Genomic DNA, 26,152 nt, shown 5'->3' with positions numbered 1-26,152 from the left:
ACTCTACTTCACAGCGGTCCCCGCACCCGCCCCCGTCGTCCGTGCCCGTGCCCGCATTCTTACCCGTTACATACCCGCACCGATGACAACGGTTTCGGCGGGGTGGGGTCGTGAGAGCGGGGGAAGCTGGCTTGAGGGGGGAACTGATTAGCCACAGACAGAGACAGACAGGACGGCATGACGGCCACATATGCACCCCTAAGTCTTGTAAGACCGGGTGTGGGACAGTCGACGACAGAATCAGGATGGCACATGCAGGCCACGTCCGAATATTGACGACATCCGTGCTTTTCCAACGAGAAATCGGGCGTGTGTAATATCGTCTGCGGCAGCCGCACCTTAGACTAGCGTGGGTTTAGACGGGTGGTGTCAATGTATGCCATGTGTAGCCAGGGTTTGTGTGTGCCGGTTAATATATATCGAAAAGTCCCATGACCTCCCACACGGTCACCAAGGGAGCGGAGCGTAGCGGGAGGAGGACAGCGAGGCTGAAGAGGCCAGATGGGCCGTTTCTAGGGACTCTTGGGCGGCTGAGTGGTTAGCGAATGTACGAGGACAGAAATACAATTGTCTGGATCGTTCTGTGGTAGGTATCCAGATCTTTAGCTGGTGTTGGTCCGAGTTGTTAGGGTTGAGGTTGGCTTAGGGTTAAACCTGGGGCTTATTGATATTCGATAGCTCGATATTTCTGTATCCCGACAGCTGGAGATGTCGTGTCCTGAGGCTCTTTCACACCAAGTTGTGTGGCTGGTGGTGGTGTGCACAACGGTCTAATTGCAAGCATTCGGACCGACCGCCTTTTTGGGCGCCCAGTGGAAGTCGCTGTTCCCCAAGCCACTAACGCACTCGGCTGGGCTGCGGATGCACGTGCGCGGTGCAGACCGTAATTTACCAGTTAATCCTGAAACGGTCTACCACCGCCCGTTTTGACGTTTCGAGCCGTTGGAAAAAGCGACTTGCTCCGAATCGGATGGACAGTGCTTCTATGCGCCCCACAAACAGCCACAAGTACCCTTTAGGACACACAGAGGGCGGGATTTTGGTATCGCGAACAAGGCGAGATTGCGGCTTCGACAGACGGGAGCTTCGAGATGTGACGTGCTTGGGCCAATTTGCCATCACAGACAGCCCAGCATTGTTGACGAGTCTAGACGGGAGTCCTTCCAGTGGTCGCACGGCAGGAAACGAAAGTTGACAGTCGAGAAGGAAGAGGACCAAAACTTGGTTCCCAATATAGCGGTCCACCACCCTTCTATCGAGCCCTCAATATCAGCAATATCTCGGTTACCCGAAATAGGACGGACCCTTAGGCAGTCGAGGCAGCCACGCAGCTTGTCGGCGGCGGTGGCAAGTATGCGGTGGAGCGGGCCATCGTGTTGAATGTTCACGAGATCCTGCTTCATCCACCAGAAGGGAAGGCAAAGAAGCCTGTTGATGAGAAGAGTCATATACGGCCGCAGAGGCGGAATGGGAACTGATCACCACCTGACCGTCTACATCCACCCGTTTGCCGCCTACAAGACGATGCTCGATCGACTCCCGAGGTGATCTTTTTGTTGGCAGAGTGGTGTGGGTGTGCTTGTATCGTACGTATCGACACATCCAGGACGCAGGTACCTGCCACCACCACCAGCTTAGTAGGTTGACGAGGATCATGACGAACAGCTTTGTTCCAAGACGATGTTCCGTGTGGTGTGGAGTTCTTTCGTGGCCTTCTCGAACTCTCTGCTCCTCACCACAGTTCTTCGCGGCGGACAGTGCGGAGGGCCCGAGCATGGGAACAAGGCGATTCGTCGAGCCCAGAGATTACCAGGAGCGACGCTGGCAGTTGTTGAATTTATGCTAAATACAATTTGCAAGGGTTTATCAAGCCTTACGGTATGGCGCGCTTGTATTATGTGAAGGGGTCCCTGGTAGAAGCACGACCTTACCACTCGCTCTTATAAGGCCGGTACAACCACCTAAACTCTTCGTAACCAACATCAACACACACACGAGTCAAGAATTAACAGAGTATTAAGAGGCGGGGATGGGTGAGCTGGTGATCATGCCGTCAAAGTCCGGACTGTTGGTGATTGGATGACTGACTGGAAGCGAAGATGCGGGGTCAATGTACACGATTGTACTGCTGCTTCTTGATGGGGGAGCTGGATTGAGAATATTGAGGCTATTAGCTGTCATTTCTGGGGATGTTTTTGCAGATCAAACCGGGGATGCAGGTCCACGATGATTACCTCCACATGGCCTTCAGTGTGTCTTACATGAGAGGTCTTCCAGGGCCCGGGTTCGGGTTCGTGTGTTGACAAGAAAAGTAAGACTATGAGTGAACGTGCGCACCATTTCCCTTCATCCGGCTGGTGATGCCGACAACCCATGGACATCTGCATACGTGCTGTCATGTCAAAGTCCCTGTTGCCCTGTCTGTCTGCTGGAGTTGCAGCAAGAGCCTGGCGAGTGATCTGGAGCTTTTCAGCTGATCGGCTAACCTTTGCAGTTTCATTCACCGCCATGGCATTGGTGGCTAGCCCTCGCGGTACACGATACTATTACATGAGTTAGCGCCGCTGTCCTTGCCCTGGTCAGTACGAGTACGTGTTACGGTAGTAGGTAGGTGTCTGTCTGTCTGTCTGTCTGTGCCGAGACGGGCAGTCAACGTAAGTCTCATGTATAAGGCACTTTGTCAATGCCTCGTTCAACATACCCTCTGTCACTCTGCTTACCTGCCTATACTTTTGGATGATGGAAGCTCAAACAGGCAACGGAACGAGCGGAGCAGACCGACCACCTGCACCTGCGGTCAGTGGTCAATGCTTTTGCTGTCTTCCCCAGCCCAAGCCCAAGAAGTGAACGAACGGTTTGGAGATTCCTTGGGGAACCCCACCCCCGCGTTTTTGATTTGCGACTCCTCCTCCTCCTCCAATGATTCATCTCGTTTTCCTTCTTTCCCCCTTCTCCGCAAATGCTGTGTCCGGGCCCCACCCCTTCAACACAGACTTCCCTCCTGCTTGTCCCTTGCTGATGACTTCTCTCAGCTGGTGACACAGGTGACAGCCAGACCACCGGCTGCTCGCGGCTCGCTTCACGTCCCCATGCTCCTGATTCCCTCGAGGACCTCGGCCCTCGATACATCCTCCATGATCCAGCACGCACCAGATCCGGGGCACACCCACAGCACCATCAGAGACCACTTTTCTGCCACTCCACATGGCGCTTTCGCTCAGCGTCACTGCAACGCTGAGCAGGGGGTCGTAGTCCATCGGTCGTTCGCGGTTCCCACCCTTGTCGAGCCTAGCGCATGGGGCTCCCCTGTAGACCACCGTCCCGTCTCCGTTTTGGACGACGAATTTTGGAGTCCATCGCGTGAGTGAAAAGCGATGGGGTTTGCCGCAAGCTAACCTGGAGCCGCTGCCAATCCAACGGTACACTCAAGGGGGTATCAGCATCACGGTAGCTACACCGCGGATCACTGTGACCCGGCCTTGGGAACTCATCAACAGGACCAGGGCAAATTTCCCCCACAAAGCATCAAGTCACCGTTAGTTCAGACGTCCACCCCCCCTTCAAGAGGTAGGTATCTCCGAAGCCACCCAAGGGTGCATCTGTTGTACCTGTTCCCTCCTGTTCATACCGGTCTTGGGTTTTATTCTACAAGGGCTGCCGCTCACGCTACCTCTAGGCGAGCTTACCCCCATATGAATCCTTCACATCCCACAGTTCCCGAAAAGACCTGCCCTCCCCCTTTACTTTTGCTATCACCACCCATCACCGACATACGGCCCAGCGTACCTCCGTTCCTTTCCATCTCCTCCACCTCACTCCCTCTGGTCGTCGCCGCTTGATGATGCGAGCTGGACAACAACAACCGAGTGCTTGTGTCTTTGGTGCTTGCGGTGTCTGAGTCGACAGAACCGTCGAAGCGGGAAGCGGTTGCTGCTATTCGCCGGTTGATTACCTCGAACGAAACACGGAAGCCCGGGATTCTCTAACAACACCCATATTTATCGGAACACATCACGAGCATCACCGGTCTGTCTCTTTGAACGCACTCACCAACGTACCGAGTGCCAACAGCATGTCACCATCGTCCAACGGTGACTCTCCACATTCTTCCACGGCCACTATGACTGCGGCTGCCAGTGCTACTGTTGTAGGAAGGTTTCCATTGCCGAACAGGGACTTCACCATCGAGGTGCCCTCGCCCCAGCTTCTGGCCCAGGTCCAGGTTAACGGCGGTGGCGTAAACTCTCTCAAGTCACCAACATCTCTCAAGTCGGCTCGGACTCCTAGCTTCAGCAGGGAAGGCATACTCGGTTCGGCGCAGAAGGCGCGCAATCTTTCACAGTCATCAGACAACAGGCCAGAATCGAATGGGATGCAGAAGGCACCGAGCGATGAGGGTATCAACCCTCTTAAAAGGCGGAATACCGATGCGGGCGTCGACTATCCAAGGCGGAGGGCAACCATCGCTGTACGTTGAATCGAGAACACAGGACCAGCCGGGAAGGTTACTGACAGGATTTTATAGTGCGAGGTTTGCCGTTCGAGGAAGTCACGATGCGATGGCACGAAGCCAAAGTGCAAGCTATGTACCGAGTTGGGTGCCGAGTGCATTTATCGCGAGCCCGGCATCAAGCTGGATGCCGGCGACAAGCTTATTCTGGAGCGCTTGAACCGCATCGAGAACCTGCTCCAGATGAACATGGTGGGCCACCCCAATGGCATGGGCATGTCTCATGATTCGCCAAATATGAGCAATGGGACAGCTCTCAGCGGTGACAACTTGATGGGAATCGGGTCAAATGCCGCCAACTTTGTGTCCGTCATTCCCAGCGGTGGACTTGGGACATGGTCCGCCACAGCCACTAACAATATCTCGACCATGCCGAAGGTGCACACGAATGCGGCTCTGCATCTGCTGCAGTGGCCCATGATCCGCGATTTGGTATCACGACCGTACGACCCTCAAATTCTCCTGCAGCTTGAGATGGCCCGTGAGCCGCTGCACTCGCTCGCCAAGACTCCCTGCGTCGACCTTTCCAATACGAATGCCTACATCGAAGCCTACTTTGACAGAGTCAACATCTGGTACGCCTGCGTCAACCCATACACGTGGAGGAGCCACTACAGGATAGCGCTATCAAACGGTTTCAGAGAAGGACCAGAGAGTTGCATTGTGCTGTTGGTGCTGGCCCTGGGCCAGGCTAGCTCGAGAGGCAGCATCTCGAGGATTGTACCCCACGAGGACCCTCCCGGACTTCAGTATTTCACCGCAGCTTGGTCTCTGCTGCCAGGCATGATGACGTCCAACAGTGTGCTCGCAGCACAGTGTCACTTGCTGGCTGCTGCTTATATGTTTTACCTTGTTCGACCGCTGGAGGCATGGAACTTGCTTTGCACGACAAGTACGAAACTGCAGCTTTTGCTCATGGCGCCGAGCAGAGTGCCCGCTGATCAGAGGGAGCTGATCGAAAGAATTTACTGGAACTCACTTCTCTTCGAAAGCGATTTATTGGCCGAATTGGACCTCCCCCATTCTGGTGTGGTTGCATTTGAGGAGAATGTTGGTCTTCCCTGCGGGTTCGAGGGCGATGAGCAGGAAGCAGTTGGACGCGACGAGTTGTGGTATTTCCTGGCCGAGATTGCACTGAGGAGGCTGCTCAACCGCGTCAGTCAGCTCATCTACTCGAAGGATTCCATGGCATCAACAACAAGCTTGGAGCCGGTCGTGGCAGAGCTTGACTTCCAGCTGACACAGTGGTATGAGAGCTTGCCGCTACCGCTGCAGTTTCCCTTCACACGGACGATGCTTCCCGATCCGGTGCAGACGGTGCTGAGATTACGTTTCTTCGCCTGCCGAACCATCATCTATCGGCCTTATATTCTGGCGGTCCTTGACAACGAGCAAGCGGTGTTGGACCCCTCGGTGCGGGAGGCTTGCACAAAGTGCCTAGAAGCGTCAATCCGGCAACTGGAGCACATTACTGCGCAGTAAGTCTTTTTCCCGTCTTTCCCATTGGTCAGCAGCGCCTCTTGACAGTTAATCTAACGAATTGGCCGCAGTCACGCCGGACATATGCCGTACCTTTGGCAGGGTGCTCTGTCCATAGTATCACAGACACTTTTGGTCATGGGCGCCACCATGTCGCCGTCACTGTCGAGCATCCTCTGGAGCCTGGTTCCCCACCGCGATACCATTGATCAAATCATCAACGACGTCGTCATGGAGATCGAACGCTACGCTGTCCTGTCGCCAAGTCTGAGCCTCTCGGCTGAAATCATCAAGGAAGCCGAAGTCAGACGTCGGACCTACCTCAGCGGGTGAGCCCTTGCGGCAATCAAGGACAGCCCAGTCCGGACACCCGCACCCCGAACCCTCATCACCAGCCCTGATTACCAACACTGACATATATGTCTCGCCTAACGCTCCCATGAACCACGTTTCCGGTCTTGTAGGAAAGACAGCCGCTTGCCGGGTTGCAAAAGACCCCATGCCGGCATTCGCTTATTACTGAAGGTGCGCATGTAGCCGCTGCACATTTGGTACGAACACCTAGCATCCCGCCGGAGCATGCATCGTCTGAAGGCGATATCAGCAAGGACCTTCATACGAAAATCGAAAAACCGTCACATAACTTGCGCAACTCTTCGGTACCCCAGTTGTTGTCAGGTTCCTACGTTGTCCGATATCACAAACCCGACATCGGGTCCGATAAAGACGGGGGGAGGAAATGGACGACAATGACACATGCAAAACCGAGGGGAAAAGACCCGGGCGTGGCGGACGTCCAAGGCGAAAACAAGCCGGTTCATTCATCGGACGACTCGAGCGGGCTTGGGTTACCACGCGCCGGGGCGGGTGCCCCGATAGGTGCGCATCTTGTGGACGAAACAACACCGACATTTTCCGCATAACAAACGATACAACTTTTCGGTGCAATTTCTCAGCAAACACACGTTCCCCATCTTCGCAGAAAACAAGGCCCGGACGATGATGATGGTGTGTGTGAGAGTGTGTGAGTGAGTGCGAATCCTTTTCCGGGCTAATCACACACACCTCCGTTTTCTTTGTAGTTGGCGGTCGCAAATTGAACGGATTGTCCTTGGGACCGGGGTTTTCGGGCCGGCCCCCCGTTACCCCATGTTTTCACCCCGCCTTCTCCCCGCATTTTGGGACGTTGTCACTCATCAATTCAACTCATCCTTTCCATTCTGGGGGTTGTTCATCCGCCCCGTTTTATTCGATTATGGGTTTCATCATACTTTTATCTTCAACTTGAAACGACAACCGCACAACGGTGACGGAGGGGCGGCCATATGTTGCTGGCTGGGTCAGGGGGTTTATACCAATTCATTTCTCTTGTTTTCTCAATCTTTCATCCCAGGGCAGGTGGTCAAGAAAAATCAGGTAACATATCATCATCATCATCATTATTGACATTTTTTTCATCATCATCATATCATCTCTTGGAGTTGGCAATAAGTGGCGGCTGGCTGGTGGCGGATGGGTTTCTCTTCTGCAACGATACGAGAGGATGGGAGAGGGGGGGGGGCGTGGTTTACGAGACGGGGGGGTTTCTAAGAATATCTATGGGTGAATTGTGAAAATGTAACGGAGGACGTACACACACACACACACACACACACACATACGACAACGCAACAACATCAACGCAACGCCAAAGTCTTTTATATGTCGTATATATATATATGGGGATTGGAAACAACTCTACGATGACATACACACGCACACCAGAGGTTGGGGACAGTCGGAAGGAACTCTGAGGTTGGGAGGCGGGGGAAACAGGCTTGGAAATTGGATTTGGCTACAGAGATGTTGCATGAATACCTTTTTTTGTTGTTCTTCAGTTGGGATACCACTTCTTTTTTTTTCACTTCTTTTTTGGGCAACATTGCCATTTTTTTTTTTTGACTAGGGGGAAAAGGGTTTTATCCTTGATGTTGTAACTTTTTTCTGTATAGTTTACATACCCCATTCTTATATATATATATATATATACATATCAAAATGGCTGTCAAAAACACTACGATTGATGTGTTGGACTTGTCGATGTGAATGTGACGATGTTGGCAGTCTTGCGGATCAGCAGCCAGACTCCACCGCTGAGAAAAAGGGGCGATGAGCGGTGCCGAGCGATTGACCGTTGAAGGAAGAAAGAAAGAAGACCGTTGAGTTTTCCAGCCGCCATGGCGGTGGTGGCTGATCGCGGAAGAGGAAAGCCGTTTTTTTTTTTTTGCCTTGGCTGAAGGGGAGATACTTGGCTTTGGATAACTCTTTTTTCTACGCGGTATCCACAAACGTCTGTCTAAACCCTGGAGGGGCTTCTTTCAAACCCTTGACCGTAAAGTTCCCCAAAATCCCCCCCCTCCAGTCATGTACTTGTTAACGCCGGACAGGGGGGGGTGGGGGGCTTGAACGTTTGACAAGACCCTAACTCTCGATAGTCGGTGCTCGGTAGGAGAATTCATTTGCTGGCCTGTTTTTTGTCAACCACCACCACCGCCAACCAAAACCGACCAACCGTTGTGGATGGGGTGAAGGGGCGGGACGAAGAGGATAAAAAACATGAGACGAAACTAGCACGAAACGAGATGACCTGCAGAACTTGGACAAAAGGTTCTGCTGCAACGACGACCGGTTTTGTGGTTTTTTTTTTGGGCAGTGTGGAGTTATGAACTCGGACTCGGGATGGGAGGGGGGATATGTTGCGCGCAGGAAGACGGGAGGATCAATGTATTGTGGGTTACGGACGGGAGTTCGTTCACCATGTGCACTGTCTAGGTAGGTGCCTACTTAGGTTAAGGTGTGGAGCGGCCGGTTTTGGGATATGTGCTCTCCTTAGTGCACGACAAGGAGGAGAGAAACACGGCTCGGAAAATGTGTGCCACCTGTGGGGAAGAGAGAGAACCTCTTTTGGAACAATCATTGTTCGACCAGGCGTGGCGAGGCAGAGGGGGGTTGATTGCCTTCTTGGTCAAGGTCAGGTCTAGTTGGCGTATGCGCGTGATGTGTGTGGTGATGGCTATGTGCGGACGGAGATGCTGATGGGGATCTTCGGTCTGGAGTTCCGAGCCCGTGTTTGTACACGCATTAGTATGAAGTGAGTGGCCAAATAGGGGAGGCGTGTGGCATATGGTGGTGGCTGGGGTCGGTTGTTGTGTCTGGTAACTGCTGACAAAGGCGTGAATTTTTTCTTGTTTTTTATTCTCCGAGATTTGGTCAGTTTGACTGACTGTGGCCACGAAGGAAAAAGGGTGCAGTTGTGCTACACTACCTTACCACGACTACTTACCTACCTACCCTGAGCTCTGACCGGAGATGATGGGGTTGTGGTAGCGAGGTTTATGTGGTGATCAAGTGAGGCTGGTGGTGGTGTATGATGGTGGATAGGCGGCGAATATTGCGGGATCGAGGGGTGTGAAGCTGAGGTGTACGATAGCTATACCTGGCCTCACGGTGGTGTCCAAGTTTCCGAGCGTTTTCGGGTTGTGCTGTGCGTACCAGAAGGGGTGTAGATGTGAATGTGGACCGGAGTGAGACCTTGATCATGAAGACATGATGGACTAGATCTGTAGTATGCGATGTGACGAGGTGGTCTGGCTAAGCTAGCTGGGGTTTGATATTCAGGCACCGTTTCCTTGGATGGTAGATGGCGTACCTGAACGAGATGAGATCGGATGGAGCCGGCAAGGCTTCAGACAACCGTTTTGCTTTGTCAGATCTTATCACATCTGTCATTATGTGATGAGATGGGACCGAGATGACATCGGACGAAAGATAGGAATATTTTTCTCAAGCTGAAACGAAACGAGGAGGAATCTCCATATGATCCCACGTACCAAGCCTAGGGAACCGTCTACATCAGAAGCGATGATTCCGGGGGTCTGGAAGAAGACAGACGTGATCTCGCTTGGTGCCGTTGGGTCCAAGAGCGGGCAATTCCCCTTCGTTAGTGCGAGTAGTTATCGATGTAGATGTTTGTACCTACTCAACCTCACCGTCTTGACGATGAAATCACCGAGGTATGCGCGAGAAATCAACAGTGAATCGGTCATTCTAGCATTACAACCAGGCCTGAGCACTCAACTCCGAGACCAAAAGGGCTGGTGGTAGTTGTAGCAGATTTCCGTAGTGCTGATACAAGGCAGCCACGGAAGACCTGCCCGTGATACGACATGTTTGTTGGGCACAAGGCAATCAATGCCTGTGTAACATTGTGTAGAGTTGTATGGGCGTTGATAGAAACCAAGTTATTGTACTGCTTTTTTTCGGGGAACCACGTGGTGGAACCGGAACAGTACATGGAGACGGCTCGACTTACCTTGTTTCATCCAGGTAGGGCGGTGGGAGAAGTGTGCATATTATTCCGGCAGTCAGATTCGTCGCTGGCCTCTTAGATGGTGGTTGACGTCTTAATTCAGCATGATAATGATGATTTCATCATGGTCCGATCCGAGATGGGTTGTGAAAGCTACGCTGGCCTACCTTTGCTGGGTGTCAAGGCCAGTCACGGCGAAAAAATAGGGCCGACAGTGCAACGTCAAAGGGTCCATTTTGGCTCTTCTCCTTTTAATTTTCAATGCCGCTGGCTTTGTGGGTAGTGGTAATATAAGGTACGGTAGTAGACTCTTGAGTGTTTTGTTGCATGATTAGCGAGTGCGATACATCTGGAAGTTACATCAGCCTTCTGTAGTGTCGGTGATGCTTTTGCTAAAGCCTCAAGTTTTCGGGATCAATCCCGACGTCCATGCTCAGAGCGTTCCATATTGGTGTTTTTATCGTTGCATCTTGGACGGGATGGAACTTGCTCAACGGTCGGTTTTTGTCTTGGGTGTCGTTTGTTGGGGATACTACTGTGTCAGTGGGCAGCCAGTCTCGCACCGTCATACCGATAGCCTTCGCCGCAGCAGGCAAAAAGGCTTGTATCACGTTGCCTTCAAGGTGAGCCCATTCTGATGAAAGCTGCGACTGCCGGCTCCTCCGTTTGAGCATATCCCGGACCGGTCAGTTCGCCGTCTTGCGTTCCACGGCATGATGTGCGGTACAGTACCGTGTGCCGGTAGTTGACTCCGTTGTGCAACCAAATGATGGAATCATGTCTCGGGAGTCGGGATATGGTTGCTTTGGCATCTTCCCCTGCAGCTGATCGGAGACCCGTGAGGCATTTCAGCATCTAATGATGGGATAAAGTGGCAGTCGCTGGAGGCTAGAAGTGGAGGAGCGCCGGCATGTGGACTTCAGAGCCATTTGGGTAATCGTTAACCATAGGGATGTGCTCCGTCCTTCCTGTTGCTGTGGAGGACGACCGGTCCGTGAATACATCGGTCTTCGGTCAAGCTTGAGGTTTGGACCGTGGAGTCTTCGGTGCCGAAGATGTTTCCAAGCGCCGAGAATCGATCTCCGGGGAAGGCCCCTGCGCCCGATAGGACGGGATCCGCTGCCGTCTGTGTCATTCCTCCGCCCGTGCCGCTCCTCCGCCCCGTGCCGCTGAACGGCTTGTGTTGTGTTGGAGGCCGGGACCGCACTGACCACTCCATGACAGAATGCGGGGAAGGATCGTCGTCAAGACAGCCCCTCCTTTTGGGTCGACACTAGGATCAGGCCTAACAGCTATTCGCATGAACAACAGCTCGGAAGCCCTCAAATTGGTTGTTGGAGAGTGGTTTTCAAACCAAAGGACAGCGATTCTCTTGATGCTGGTATGGCTTTCTGACAAAACACTCTGCATTCAAGACAAGACCCTTGATTCAATGGTTATAGAGGCCCCCGATCCATTGACCCTAACATTGTCTTCCAGCTGGCACTTCCCAGCAATCTGATCGTTGCCTTGACGCAAATAAGCGCGGCAAACCAGAACCTGTTTTCTCCCTCCTCCAGCTTTCTCCCACAAGAGGCTGCTGGCATGAGCTGGGGGTCCAGGAATGTGCTGCCATTGGGACTGTTGAAGCCCGCATCACGTGATGTGATAGCTCGCCTCTCTGTGTTCAGCCATCTCTTTTTCAGTCGGTCGCGGGGATCGTTGTGTCCAATCGTCGGCTGCGTCACAGTGGTCGCGACTCTAGCCTGTCAGCTGCGTCGTGAGGTGATAGCAGTCCCATTGGAAGAGGGCCGGCAACTGATGCTTCGGAAGGGGGATTTTCTCCACTAACACGGCAAGCGAAGGACCCAAGCACCCCAGACAGCGTTCCGACGGTCGAGGCCTCAAGCCGTCATCACCCCTCATCTCATCTTTCCCTCTCGTCTCTCCTCACTCACCTCACCTTGCCCACGACCGACCTGTTCGCTCTTCCTCCACCCGACCGAACTCCCGCATTAGGCCTGATCCCTCCTCCACGGTTCTCGGCGGTGCCCAAAGCTGGTGATCCTTCAGCTGTCTGCAGAGAGCACTTGCAAGCTAGGACGGGTCAGGTATTTATTAGGCTGCTGCCGGTTTTTCATCCGTGGTTAGGGCGAGCCCAGGGCAAAGCCAAGGGGTGGCACCGTGGGCTGTCTGAAGGAATTGTGTTGTGCTGGCAATGCAAGTGGTCCAAGTGGGAAGCCAGTGAGCCCAATCGCAGCTCTGGGGCATCTGCAGACCCGCCTCCGCCGTCCAACCACACTGGACCATCTGGCCGACGCTTCGTCTACCCCCCGTCGCAATTCTCTTCCACCATCCACCTGCCGCGGCACAGAGGCACTCAGAGTGCCAAAGCGGCTGTTAACACGCCATCTTGTTGTGTTTTGTGCCCCATCAGACTCCAGACCCGTTGTCCTGTTGTCGTTGAAGTGAGCCAGTAATACGGGAACCAAGACGAATCGATCGAATGGCCGACGTCGAAGACCAGCAACAGGGCGGGCCTAGGACTTCGCGAAGCAGTGTGCGGAAGAAGCGCACAGGAAAATCTCCCAAGCCGGAGCCCCAGTCCCAAAACGATTGGACATCAGCCAGTGGGCCACGACCCCGTCCGTCGCCTCACCCGAAACGTCATGGGGATATAGACATAGACATAGACATTGTTGAGTCCTCTGACGACTCAGACGACGCCCAAGCGTCGCCTCCCAAGCAGCAGCAACCATCTCGACGTCCTTCGAAGCAGCGTCAACAGCTCCCGAGTCCCACCGACTCCGAGGACTCCGACCTCCCGTCCAAGCCGCCGTCCCGTTCTCGACATCGGACTGCTGCCATGCGGCCCAACTCCACCGTGCCCTTGGTCGACACCAAGGCCATGGCCCGCCGTATGCAACATCGCCCTTCATATGACGACGACGACGACGATGATGAGCCGCCTATACGTCCATCGCGGCCAGCAAGCCGCCAGACGATGGCATCTCGTCGCGACCAGAGTTCTCGCTCCGCTCACCGCTACCGGTCCACTCCTGAATCTAGGCGCTCACCCCGCACTTCCATGTCCGATTCTGAGGGCGAAACTGACGTGACCGAGGATTCCTTGGAGGAAGTGGTTATTCAACAGCCTACCCGGAGAAGGAAGCCTCCGGCTGTTCCCACCGCCCCGGTACCCCCTCCCGCACCGTCCATGCATGAGCGCCTCAACCGGCGCACAGAGGAGCCCGAAATTGAGGTCGTCTATGAGGATCCAGATCCGGAGCCGGATTTTGCATCGACAAGGTATGAGCAATCGGTAGGTGTAGGAAGATCGCGAGCTCAATCCCGAGCCCCTTCCCGAGCACCCTCTCGAGCTGCGTCGGTGAAGCCGGATGCCTATCGTCGTCCGAGAGACGTTTCCCGTGCTCCGAGTCTCGATGGTGACCGGGCTCGGTCCAAATCCCGAACCAGAAGGTATTGTCAACCGCCTCCGAATAGGCAGTATTTCTTAGTAGTAGCTAACCCTGGCGATAGACCGTCGACTAGGCAGTATGAGTCAGACGCTTATGTGTCGAGGGCCCCTTCAGTGTTCAGAAGAGCCAACACCACCATAGAAGGGTCACACCATGCGTCGTCACAGAGCTTCAGCTCCAAGCGGTCCATGTTTGCCGATCCGACAGCTGCCAATAACATGCAGTTGGAGAGGCAACAACCCAAGAGGTTTACCACTTGTGTCTCATGCAGAGACAACAAGACTCTGGTCGAGAACACAGCTAAGCTCAAGTGCGCACATCGCATGTGCAACACTTGCCTGGTGCGCAGCTTTGAGCTGTCTCTCCGAGGCCCACAGCATATGCCCCCTCGATGTTGTACCGCAGAGCCCATCCCACCAAAGCACGTCGACAAACTGCTGGGTGAAGATTTCAAAGCCGAGTGGAACCGAAAATACCGTGAGTATACGACCAGAAGCCGCATATATTGTCCAGAGGAACGGTGTGGCAGGTGGTTCCAGCCCGACAACATTCGTCAGGAGAACGGGCGTGGGCAGGCAAAATGCAGTCACTGCAAAACAAAAGTCTGCTGTGCTTGCCATGGACTGTGGCATCCGCAGTACAGCTGCCCAGGCGATGAGAACACAGCACAGTTCATGCCGCAATCCAAGCGAGATACATACCAGACCTGTTATCAGTGCCATCACATGGTCGAACTCGCTGAAGGCTGCAACCATATGAAGTGGTAAGTCCAGGTTCCATGTCACCGCAATCATGATGGTTCCCAGCTAATAACCTGTCCCTATCAGCCGTTGTGGTGCTCAGTTCTGTATGCTCTGCGGCGGTCCGTGGAAATCGTGCGCATGCCCCATGACGAATAACTCGGTCCAAGCTGTATCTCGAGCAGCCGTAGACCGCATGAGGACGCCGATGGACGAACCCCCGAATCCCTTTGCATCTGCGCCGAAGTACGCATCTCGTGTTCCCTCTCCCCAGGCTCTACGGTCGGGATTCCCGGCCTCTTATGCAGGCACTGTAAAGCCTCGCCCATCGAGCTACGAGGAAGAACCATATCTTGCTCGGCGTATGGAAGTCCGTGAAGAACCTCATCATGCTCGCCGGATGCATTCTTTTGATGATGCCTTTGGTCATGTCGATGACCAGGCCGAGTACGGTAGAGGAAGGGCAGGTGTCAACGTCTTTGACTTTGAAGAACAACCTCGACGACGCATCGAAGCTCGGAGCCGCGGAGCGTCTTTCGGAAACGGTGATTTCCGAGCTGGGAGGGCTGCAACGGTTGTTGCACCATCACCTCCGCAAACACATGTTCCCATGGCGCCGCCACCGCCTCGTTCGGCATTTGAGCCACCCTCACGCCCCGCCTTCGACCGAGTACCACCTCGGGCCGCGCCGCGCGCTGATTATGCCTCCGAGGCCTATGCTCAAAGAGCGGCGCGCTATGCTTCGCCGGAGCGATATGAGGAGTTTGCTGCCGAGAACTACACAGCCGACAGACGGAGACCGTACTCGCCCGAAAGACGACAAACATTCCCTACTGCGAGACGGCCGCGTTCTTTGGATAGACACCATCCATTTGCTCAGGAGCGGCGCGAAGAGTCACCCGATGGTTGGCAAGTCCCGACGCGTTTCCCATCCCCAGAAAGAGGAGCACCCATGGCGATGGAGATTCCGCAGAAGCCACGACACATGCTCGCGCCGGAGAGGCACATGCAGATCCCAGAAAGGCACATGGCACCCCAGGATAGACACATGCAGCTTCCTGAACGACACATGGCCACTCCTGACCGCTACGCCTCCATGTCGGAAAGGCACGCCCCGATGCCGGAAAGACAACAACAGCAGATGCCAGAGAGGCACATGGCAATGCCCGAAAGACAGCTGGCTCATTCTGACGATAGACTCCGTGCTCCTTCGCCCGAGAGACGCCGAGCGTCGTCATTCGACAAACGGCTCGCCGATCGTTTCAACCCGGAGAGCAGACAGAGTCCAGGAGCCTACCACATGGGCGGGATGGGCCACGCCGTCCCACCTGCTGCTATGACCACCATCGGAGTTGGCCCTGTCGGACCGCCCGGACACATGGGACACATGGGCATGATAAATGCGATGGTGCCCCAGGGGCCGCTGAGTCCTACAAGAGGACCACCGCCTCTTTCTCGTACCGCATCGCACCCGGCAGCAGCAATGATGCACGGACACGGAGGTGGTCCATCAATTCCGGTCGCTCCGGTGCCGCCACCGGCTATTTCGCATATGCCTCGCAGGCACACCATGGAGGAGGACATCTACGTCTCCGGCCGTCATCCAGGAGGACCGACACCTGAATGGTTTGGTCCCCCGGGCATGGGCATGGGACTGCATGAGTGGGATCCCAGCGGGGGTTCTGCCCGTGCTCCTCACATCCGAAGACGGGCCACGCAAGCTCACCGGGAGCACAACAAGACTGAGGCCAAGCCCTCGATGCAGGCTGGCCTGAGTGGATCTGGGAGAGGCTTGCATCGAGTGTCGGAGTGGGTGAATTATATTGAGCCTGGCCCGCCTGAGGATACAATGAGAGGAGGTGGCCCTGCGACGATTGTGGGATAGCGTTTTGTTTTTTTCTTGTCGTCATTTTTGGATTTTTCTTTGGCTATTTTATTGTATTTCTTATTCTTTTTTCTTGGGACATTCTGGATCTCGTCAACTTTTCTTTATCACGTGTGTCACCACCACCACTGCCACAAGCAAACAAAGCGAAGCGAAGCGATCATTACGTTGGGGGAGGGAAGAATTTCTGTTTTGAAGTTATGATATGAATGAACTTTGTACAAGTTGGTACCTGACGTGATGTGATGATGGATGAAGGGGCATCGAGAAGCATAGGCATTGTTTTAGACATAGGAATGACGACATGAATGGTTGATGATATCATGGGGTTTTTGTTAATTCATTTTTATTTTTTATTATTATGGGTATTTGTTTTGCTCTGTCTTTACCTGCTATTCTATTGGTTGATTTGTCTGACATTGTGTGTATATCTCAGGCTGTCATGAGAGTTAAGAATAGGTAGGTTGAGGAGGGTGATGGTGTTTTGGGTTGGTGAGGGTCTCGGTCATGAGAAAGAAAAGAAAATGATTGAATTTATTTGTTCCCCTGCCCTAAATGACAGTAATGGTTGTTCTATTGCCTCAGCTGTGTCTCATCACTCTCAAGCGCTGATATTTAAAAAAGAAAGGATGATAACACCTATTGCACGCTAAACAAAACTACCCATCTAAATCTCAAAGAAAGCACAAAACAGTCTAAACCCTTAACCTCCCCTCCTCTCGTCGAACCCTTAGCTTGATCTACTCATCATCAGGCCCCAAAGGAAACTCACTCGCCGCAACATTGCACTGCCTAAACAACCTCACCTCCTCCTCGGCAAACGCGCCTACAACACTATGCAACACCCCCCTGTTGTGGAAAAGCACAAAATCCCCCTCCTCCCAGTCATGCGCATAGACATACTCGGGTGCAATCCCCGGCCTCTGCAGCCTATGCACAATCTCCCTCACCTCCGCCAAATCCTCAATCACTGTCCCATCAGCCAAGTGCAACTTTCTAATCGCAGAAGGGTGCACCTGCAGCGCTAGCTTTCCCGTGACAGGATTCTTCCAGCACATGGGCAAAATCTGGATCTTGTCTTGTTCAATAGGGGGGAGGTCCCTGAGAGGAATCTCTTTGCCTTGGGAGACCATACCCAGCCCGTCAGAGCGGGATTTGGCGCCTGACATCCAGATGTAGGGGTGGGGGGCGTATTCCACGCGGGTGGAACGGCAAAAGGCTTGGTCTTTGGGGGAGAGGATGTCGTAGGAGGTGCATGACGAGACAAAAGCTGTGGTTCCCAAAGGGACGGAGAGCTCATCGCCTGTTCCGTCGTCGTAACGGCAGATTTGCCTGCGGCCAGAGGGGACTTTGACTGCCAGGAGTGTGGTCACGATGGGAGGGGCGAGGCCGTAGAGGGCGGCGTCGATGTGCCATCTGTAGAACCTCGTGTGTGTGAGGTCGTCGGCTTCGGGGATGGAGGTGGTGTGGAAGGTTTTGTGGTGGGGGTGGCGGAGGGTGATGTTTTGAAGGCCTTCGTAGGAAGACACAAAGCCGTTGCCGATGACTTGGACTTGGGGCTGGTGGGGGATTGTTTTGAGGTCGGGGTGGAGGATGGAGCGTTTGGCGTCTACTGTTTTGCCATGACCATAAGAGGTTGCGAGGGGATCGAACCGGTTGGTGAGCTCGTATTGGGCGCGTGGGGAGACGTGGGATTGGGATTTGAAAATTACGACTTGGTGGGTGAAGAGGGCGTCACGGATGAGGGCAAAGTCGGAGTCTGGGTGGGGGATGTTAGTGGGGGGTGTTCTGGGGTTAGTTTGATGATTGGGGTGGCTTACCGAGGAGGTTACCGATTTCACGGGTATTCTCCCTTTTCTACAGAGGTCACATTGTTTCATCATGTATGATGCTATTTCATGTCTTACCAGTGAGGTTCTCAATGTCAATGCCTGTGATGGTGGCTCCGAAGTTGATCTTGGAGCCCTCGGGAGGCGTGAAAGGATGGACAACGGGGCCGGTGGCTGAAGGCATGGTTGCGAGTGTTTGGGTTTTAAAGGTTCTTGATTTGTTCTGTCTTGTTAGTCCGGGCTGAGGATGAGCTAAATTGAAGTCAAACAAGGAGACCAGCCGTCTCTTATATCTTCCCAAGTTTCCTGTCATGACATTGATGCTTATCTATCGGCCAGGATCTTTATCACTAATTGATGTCGGTGGTGACCGATAACAAGCGCGGATTTTGCCCCACTGATAGCGGACGGCCGAACTCGGTCTTCGGCGGGGCGGGCTTCGCCGGGACCCTCAGCTTTTGCTGCACTGACGACACGGAGATGCCCAAATGGGTTTCTTGTGATTTTAGGACGCAAGAGACACCATATGGAGTGCATAAGAAGTTTTGCGCAATTGTTGCTGATGTTTCGCATCAGGCTCCTGATACATCGTCGGTCAGAGTGTGGCCCGTGAGGGTTAGGGTTCAACGCGCCTACCGTGTAAGTCGAGGTTGATGGCCCTTTACCCGTACCTTGCATAATGGAGTGATACTGATGGAGAATCTAAATCTTATGAAAATAAGAGGATACGAAGCCTGATTCTTAGATGTATTGCTTTTGCATGGAAAGAACTCCTGCGACAGTGACTGCTTGTACTTGCCAAAATCAAGGTACCTGTTCCTAGCCTTGCGTGCGCCTTCCCTCTGAGCAAACGCACTGTTGATTACAATCGCTTTTCTTTCTTGCATCGTCACTCTAAGTCTCCAAAATCATCGAAATTTATGAGCTCTTATCGCCAAATGGTATATCCAAATGCCCGAGTCCCAAACGCAATACCGATAAGCCGATCCCGAACAACACAAACCCGCCCCCACGATCAAACGCCGATATTATGCCAGTACCATCAATTACTTTTCCGACAAGCATTATGCTCCAATCTCCTCCCTCAAATCCTCCAACATCTTCGCAATCTTGATGGAAACATCCGTCGACCGAGGGATATCATGTCCACCGCCGTGATCGTACTCCTTCTTGTTCTCGCAAAAGTACGCCAACTGAACACTCGATGGCCACCTTGGGTCCTTAGCACCGTAGATGTGAATTGTTGGAATCTTGATCATGGCTTCCTTTGGCATGGCGGTAAAGTCAATCCCAAACACATCTGTCTCGTCTGGCATCTTTGACGGGTCGTGAAGCAACCCGTTGACGTCGTCCCACAGTCCCATGCCCGGCTTGATTTTGTCGAGATTCTTCGCCAGATCAATCAATGCGCCGGCCTTTTTCTTGAGCAGCGCACCCGTGGCATCGTTGACAGCATGAGCCTTTTCTGTGATGGGCAAGTTGAGATCTTCGAGGACACCGAGAGGGAGACCGCCGCAGATGAAGATGGCTGCTTTGAATGGTAGAGGTTCCTCGGGTGTTTCGAGGTTGTGGTAGATAAGGAAGCTGCTAACTAAGGAGCAGCCCTGGGAAAAGCAAATCACGGCGTCGTACGGTCCGTTTTCCTCGATGTAGTCAATCAACCACTTGTGCGCACCTTTGATGCCGTTGATGGTTGCTTTTGGCCACCAAGTGTAATGACTGGAGTCGAACAAAACCTTGATACCTGGTGCTGGGGCACAATGAAATGGGGCATCAACAAAGTCGAATTCGTAGCTTTTTGGGAGCTTTGCTCTCAAAGCAACTATTGCATCTGTAAGTGTGCGATCTGACAAGATTTGGGGTATTGCAACTTACCTGTTTGAGATTTGAAGATGTAGGCACTTGTCCCTTGACCATGGAGACCTAGAATTCTCATCTTTTTTTTTGACTTGGTGTGTTCCCTAGCGAGATCAGATGTTGGAATGTAGCAAGTCGGGGTCGAGATGGACGGTGGATTTGGGGAAGAGGCTCTTTGTAAGTCTGGATGCTATCTACACAAAACCACTGGGACAATGCTTGGAAGGTGAGGCTGACTCTGAATCAAACCGTTACGGCCGTTGCCTTTCTATTTAAACAACCGCATCGGTCTTGCTTAGAGAGCCGTGCAGAGCGCCTCACATAAGCTGGTTCGGGGTCCGATTTGGAGAGAGTCCGTGGCTGACCGGCTGGAGCTGAATACCTCAAAGCGGCAATAAACCGCCGTCCGACATTCCCTAGTGTTGCTTTTGCCGGACACCGAGTCCATGCCAAGATCTCAGACAGGAACCTGCCTCTGTACAGGAGCGGGGCCAGGAACCGATGCCCGTTCAATGTCCTTGGGCCTGATATTCAGAGATAAAAAGCTGTCGGTTTCCAGCCTAGACCCGACGGTCCCCTTCAAAGTGCGCACTAATAAAGGTCAGCGATGCGGAAATATCAACAGTCTACCGTTTTACTTGAGAAGATCGCTAATAAACTGCCACGAATTGGAGACACTAGCTGAAAGATGCCACCAAAGGGATGTTTGGTGGGTAAGACTAGGCGAGCTCATATTGTCTGTATCAGACAGGCCTAGAAGAACGTCTAATTACAGTTTCGGAGAACGCTGATTGACAAAGGCAGGCTACATTCTTGCTGTCATGTAAGTGCAAGTCAATTGTTTCACGCTATCTCTACTGTCTTTTTTCTAACAATCTTTTATTCGTTACAGACATCAGGTCATTATTGCAGCCGCCTTCTAGAACGACATCAATCCCGCAGTCAGTACCAATAATGAAACGAGACCAAATATGGTACAACGGCAGAAAATTATGCATCTCTCCAACTTACCTCCTCCCACCACCCGCTCTCACGCCCCCTCCGGCCTTTGCACCAGCAGCCTTCATATTCCCAAACCATGCACTTTTGCCCCTTACACTTGTCTGCACTGGGACTCCCTTTCCGTGTCTCTTATCAGCGTGTATGACAGCCGGCATAACGATGTTTCCTATCGCCATCTGAGTAGCCTGCCTCATGACAGTGTGTCTCAACCCTCCTTTCCGCTTAGGGTGCTTTTGGTCGATGAACGTGTCGACAACAGCAGCTCCGACGGCGGCAGCGACAATCTTGCCACCTTTGGCACCTATCAATGGCGAGGGATCATCCCGCAGCTTGAGAGCGGCCACTGCTCCTGCTTCAAAGGCGGTGCGTGCGGCTGTGTAGATGATGTCTGCGGGAGAGTGGGATTCGTTGTGTTTTGATGAGGAGTGGTGGTGGTGGGGTGGGTGGGATCTGGAGCGGACGTGCGAGTCTTCCCTGCCCTTGCAACTCCTGGACCTGGAACGCGATGAGACGGATGGTTTGCGACGACGTCCTAGACGGCTGACGCTGCGGGCTAGGCGGTGGAGACGACCGGGCTGTTTGGGGGAAGGGTCACGGACACGGTCAAAGTCGCTCTCTGATGAGGAGGAAGAGGCTGATGATGATCGAGATGGCGATCGGTGTGAACCTCTCAGGGGGTGGCGTACTGATCGATGTCGACCTCGTCTTGAGGTTTCTTCGTCGTGCGAGTGGTGGCGCTTGTCTTGTGAGTCGATGCTCCTGTCTCTTCTTCGGCTTTGATGTCGGGACTTGCCGTGGTAAGTGCTGTCCTCGGAATCGGTGCTTCTGTCCCTTCTTTGGCTTCTGCGAGAGCGCTTCTCTCTTGACTCGCGGTAAGTGTCGTCGTCTGAGTCGACACTTCTTCCCCTTCCTCGACTCTTGTGAGAGCGGCGATCTCTTGGATCATGGTAAATTCCATCGTCTGACTCGACACTCCTCCTTCTTCTGTGTCGTCGATGATGGTGATCATCTGCTCGACCCCTTCGCCGTCCTCTGGAACTGTCATGATCATCGTCGTGTTCGGTGTAATCCCGAGCGTACGTTGTGCTCGGGGGCGTGGAATGACTGATGCGCCGGGGTAATCTTGATGGACGGGTAGGCATTACAGATTATTTTCTCTATAGATCGTAAATCATGAAAAGTGAAGAAAAAAAAGTGTCATGAGATGAAACCTGTGAGGTGATGAGTGATGACTTTGAGTCTTGAAGCGACCCCTATTCACCCTTGCCAAGACCAGTTGACAAATATTTGTTGATTTTGACGGAATTCTTTATTGAACAAACACACACCCCTTTTTGAAATTCCATTTTCCCCGTCTGGACATGGGGATGGGGATATAACCTTTTTCTGTTTTTCGTGTTCCCGGACGAATAACCTGATTTTTACCTCATACCCCGCGTTGGTGAAGCGTGGATGGTGGTTGAGCTGGAAAGAATCCGGGAGGTGCGTCACTCTTGTCGATCACTTCCCTGCTTTTGTAAAATCTGAGCCAGTCAGCATACACCACCCAACGAGAGTTCTCGAAAAGAAGTGAGGGGTTACACAACATGACTGATGAGGTTCCCTCCTCTGGTGCCCGACCGATCGGTCGATTGGAATTAGGGGCGGTGCAAAAGCCAAGAGCTGATATCATTGTGCAGCTTGCATTGCCGTAGGAAAAAGGACCCTTAAGATCGGAGGTTTTAAATTGTTCGGTATTGATTGCCGAGTGGGAACAGATAAGGGTTGTTGTGTTTTGGGTCCAGCGAATCCGATTGTGTCGATGGACGGGATGATTCTGTGAAACGAAAGGGTGGAATGTAAGTTGATGTCACGTTATAGGTTTTGGGTTCTTTAACACAACTTGAAGGATGACGGGCTTGGAAGTTGGATATAGGGGACACAGAAGTTGTCATTGTGCATCACAGATATCACTCATCATGCAATAGTTCCAGAAGAGAACCCACTATTGAAATATCCCCATCAAAAGAAGAATAGAGACCTGTGCAAGGTGAGGTGGACAACGAGAGATATGACCCAGAAAAAAAGAACAGAACAACGGTGTATCCCTAAAGCCAACCCATAACGACCAGTTTTAATCTTAACCCCCAGAGACCGTCCCCGGAATACTCATTCTCTTCGTTTTGTTCCTATCCATCTCTTGTCCATGTACGACATATGTTCATTTGTTTTGACGTATCAAAAGAAAAAGAAAAAAAGGTGTTGTACCTACTCACCCTCCAATGACGGATCATGAGACAAAACAGGTCACAGACAGATATCCTCCCACTTTCTAGATCATCCTTCGTCTTCATCCACCATTCCTTCTCTCACCAACTGCTCTGACCATAGGCTGTCCGCTCTAACCTCCTATGTCCGTGGTTGTTGTTGTTGTTGTTGTTGTTGTCCGTTTCTGTCGTATCCCCCTGTGATATCCCTCCCCCCTTCTCCTTCATATCCCAAAAGCATCTTTATAAACATATCCATCATCCACATCAATCTCTATCACAATCATAACATTCAAAGTTCCAATCTCCTTCCAACCTTCCAACTCAAACCTCAACCTTCTGCCTCTCCCTGTTCCCATTGGTCTTATTATCCTCCTCCGGCGTTCCCGGCATAACTTCCAACCTTGTCGACGGCCTACTGCAAATACTTCCCGACCCGCTCGCACTCCCTGAAGTAGAGGTGGACGGCCTCCCCGTTCCCCCACCCTCGCCACCATTCACCGTAGTCGGCACACTTGTATTGCTCCCATGTCCATGGGAATGAGTGTACACTATCTTCGGGTATCCCCTCGACAGCCTCTGCGGTTTTGCCAGGTGCAATTCCGACCCAGAGACAGCCCAATCGTTGGTTGGATTATTGCTGCTGTTACGGATATTGTGATTGTTATTCCCATCTGCCAAGGTCCCTGGCGTGCCCGGGGAGGGCAAGATGTTGTCGTAACAGTTCTCGTCATGGAGAGATAGTTGCGAATCCAGACTGTGTACTGATGATTCCCGCCTTACCATCGCTTCCCTGGCTGGCGGTCTTTGGGGGTAGGCCGAGTCGGGTGTGTATCGTTCGTCGGGGTTATCGACCTGGGACAAGTCTCGCTCCTCTTTGTGCCCGAGGCTGGCGACCGAGTCGCGCTTGATGGTCTTGCGGTGGAGGTAATGGGTGCCGCAAAGGGAGCTTTGTGGCCGATGATGCGCCATCGTGGTAGTAGTGCTTCCCCGTGTACTGTTGGCGTTCGTATTGTTAACGAGCGTCGGAACTTCCGACGTTCCAGTCCCGTTATCGCCATAGAAGTTTTGATGGAGTTCCTTCTTGAAGTTCTTCAGTTGTTTGCTGCGCCGGTAGCGGCAACTGAAGAATATCACCGCCGCTAGGAAGAATACTCCCATGATGATGCCCACGACTATGCCTGCGATTGTTCCACTCGGGAGTCCTCCCGAGGTTTCCTCCAGTGGATAGGCCATGGCAAAGACAACGCCCGTGACGGCCATGGTCGGTTTCGTTGTTGTCGCGGCCGGCGTGTTGGTGATGGTCTGCACCTCGGTGGTTACTGTGAGAGCCCTTATACATGGTGTTTGGCCACCCATGACGGAGGTCCAAAGTACGTAGCCGCTGTGACCTGTAATCAGTTTTTGATGTTCACGGCTTCTTCTTCAGACGACATGATGACGTACCTTGGGCAGCAACTTCCAGAGACGGAGTAGTAATCGGCAGCACAACTTTTCATTGTGGAATCTTGCTGATTTTGCGGAGTGGGAAACACATCGGAACTGGCTGTGACAACGGCCTTGAACTTTTGAGCCATGGTTGCGGGTGTATAGGGACAACAATCTGGTTTGTTGTTGATACAGCCCACAAAGGGCGCATATATCAAGGTCGGCCCACCATCATCGATGAGTGTATACTGCGCCGACGCACACTCCCCTGTGAGCATCGCTCCATTTCCTGGATCCTGAGGGAGGTCGACGGCCGCAGACGCTGTCGATTCCGGCGGAGGGGCATACAGGCTGGAGAGGCTCTGTCAGCTCAACTTCCCCGCCATATAACTGCCGATATCGAGCACACTCACGCGGCATCCATGGCCACAAAGATTGTCCGAGTGGGCTCTGCCACTCCAGCGATCCTGGATCTGGTGTCAGCCGTCAGCTCCTGCGGCTGGTGAAGCTCTTCCTACCTTGTCCTTGTTAACAGTGTTCCTCGCTTGGTAGAAAACAAAGGGTTTGCTTTTTGTGTGGTGGCCGTGTCTTGGGCATGGCCAGTGGTGAAAGGACCTTCGACCAAGACAACAACGACGGGGGTGGTGGTAATAGTGGTATACTCTGTCAAGACGGTAGTGGATCGTAAGGGCCGCCGGCGAGTGATTTCCGGATGAGAAAAAGGCGCAACCTGCTTGACACGGCGGCCAGGGAGCGATGGCCTTGGAGGAGGAGGTTCGGGAATGATCAGGACATTGTCTTCCCTACCGCGCGGACTCGATAAAGGCCCGACAACTTTCGTCGAGTAGGCCATGATCCTACGGGAAGGATTAGACCGCAATGTTGAATCTCCGAGACGAGTGAGGATTACAAGGTGACGCGCGGACGACTCGCATGCTTCCGAGGTGCTCGAGGGCATGGCTCAAGGTGAAGAGGTGCCGGGCCACTTGAACGCCAGCCTGAAGCTTATTTAGTGGGAGCCATGGAACCAAGGCAAAACGAACGACATGCAGGACCAAAAAACCGGAAGACAGCTTGTTTTCCCCATAGCACTAATAAAAGATTGAGATGTCTCTTGACATGTTGGTGCCCTTGAACCCGTGCAAATGCCTAAGAACCATGTTGGAAGCATTAGCAAGTGGCAAAATGAACAAACGCGATAGGAATAACCCGTCAGGGAATCCTGATCATCCACTATTCCGAGGGACGGAAGGTTAAGCTAGAATATCTTGCGCCCGGACATGAAGCTGTCGTGATTCTTCTTCGACCAACTCTGAGCCAAGAGTGCTCGTTGAAACTCAAACCCTAAACGGGTCAACCGTGCTCAGGAA

At 52.9% G+C, this 26,152-nt stretch overlaps 6 protein-coding genes across 6 annotated transcripts; 2 read left to right on the top strand and 4 right to left on the bottom strand.

Moving 5' to 3' along the window:
* Positions 1 to 2,752: 2,752 nt before the first annotated feature.
* QC764_602840 (uncharacterized protein) lies at positions 2,753 to 8,114 on the top strand. The gene is made up of 4 exons (XM_062948789.1): positions 2,753 to 3,535; positions 3,677 to 4,468; positions 4,526 to 5,988; positions 6,061 to 8,114. The coding sequence occupies exons 2-4, from the start codon at positions 4,073 to 4,075 to the stop codon at positions 6,320 to 6,322; spliced, it is 2,121 nt and encodes a 706-aa protein (XP_062797453.1). The 5' UTR covers positions 2,753 to 3,535; positions 3,677 to 4,072; the 3' UTR covers positions 6,323 to 8,114.
* Positions 8,115 to 11,685: 3,571 nt separating this feature from the next.
* Positions 11,686 to 16,969, top strand: QC764_602850 (uncharacterized protein). Its single transcript, XM_062948790.1, has 3 exons — positions 11,686 to 13,796; positions 13,857 to 14,558; positions 14,623 to 16,969. Exons 1-3 carry the CDS (start codon positions 12,823 to 12,825, stop codon positions 16,418 to 16,420), a joined length of 3,474 nt encoding a protein of 1,157 aa, XP_062797452.1. The 5' UTR covers positions 11,686 to 12,822; the 3' UTR covers positions 16,421 to 16,969.
* Positions 16,965 to 18,433, bottom strand: XAN1 (Alpha-ketoglutarate-dependent xanthine dioxygenase xan-1; the record flags this gene model as incomplete). Its single annotated transcript, XM_062948791.1, has 2 exons — positions 16,965 to 18,179; positions 18,328 to 18,433. The coding sequence occupies 2 exons, from the start codon at positions 18,431 to 18,433 to the stop codon at positions 17,161 to 17,163; spliced, it is 1,125 nt and encodes a 374-aa protein (XP_062797451.1). The 3' UTR covers positions 16,965 to 17,160.
* Positions 18,434 to 19,313: 880 nt separating this feature from the next.
* On the bottom strand, positions 19,314 to 20,515 carry QC764_602870 (uncharacterized protein; the record flags this gene model as incomplete). Its single annotated transcript, XM_062948792.1, has 2 exons — positions 20,125 to 20,515; positions 19,314 to 20,071 (listed from the first exon to the last, which is right to left on the bottom strand). Exons 1-2 carry the CDS (start codon positions 20,183 to 20,185, stop codon positions 19,314 to 19,316), a joined length of 819 nt encoding a protein of 272 aa, XP_062797450.1. The 5' UTR covers positions 20,186 to 20,515.
* A 598-nt stretch (positions 20,516 to 21,113) lies between these two features.
* QC764_602880 (uncharacterized protein) lies at positions 21,114 to 22,250 on the bottom strand (the record flags this gene model as incomplete). Its single annotated transcript, XM_062948793.1, has 1 exon — positions 21,114 to 22,250. One exon carries the CDS (start codon positions 22,248 to 22,250, stop codon positions 21,114 to 21,116), a length of 1,137 nt encoding a protein of 378 aa, XP_062797449.1.
* A 1,428-nt stretch (positions 22,251 to 23,678) lies between these two features.
* Positions 23,679 to 25,936, bottom strand: QC764_602890 (uncharacterized protein; the record flags this gene model as incomplete). Its single annotated transcript, XM_062948794.1, has 4 exons — positions 25,301 to 25,936; positions 25,196 to 25,249; positions 24,801 to 25,133; positions 23,679 to 24,738 (listed from the first exon to the last, which is right to left on the bottom strand). Exons 1-4 carry the CDS (start codon positions 25,738 to 25,740, stop codon positions 23,679 to 23,681), a joined length of 1,887 nt encoding a protein of 628 aa, XP_062797448.1. The 5' UTR covers positions 25,741 to 25,936.
* Between the last annotated feature and the right edge of the window lie 216 nt (positions 25,937 to 26,152).

This window comes from Podospora pseudoanserina, chromosome 6 (assembly GCF_035222485.1).
Source record: "Podospora pseudoanserina strain CBS 124.78 chromosome 6, whole genome shotgun sequence".
NCBI lineage: Eukaryota > Fungi > Ascomycota > Sordariomycetes > Sordariales > Podosporaceae > Podospora > Podospora pseudoanserina.
Note: the sequence above shows the minus strand (reverse complement) of the source record. Positions and strands in the feature narration are given on the sequence as shown.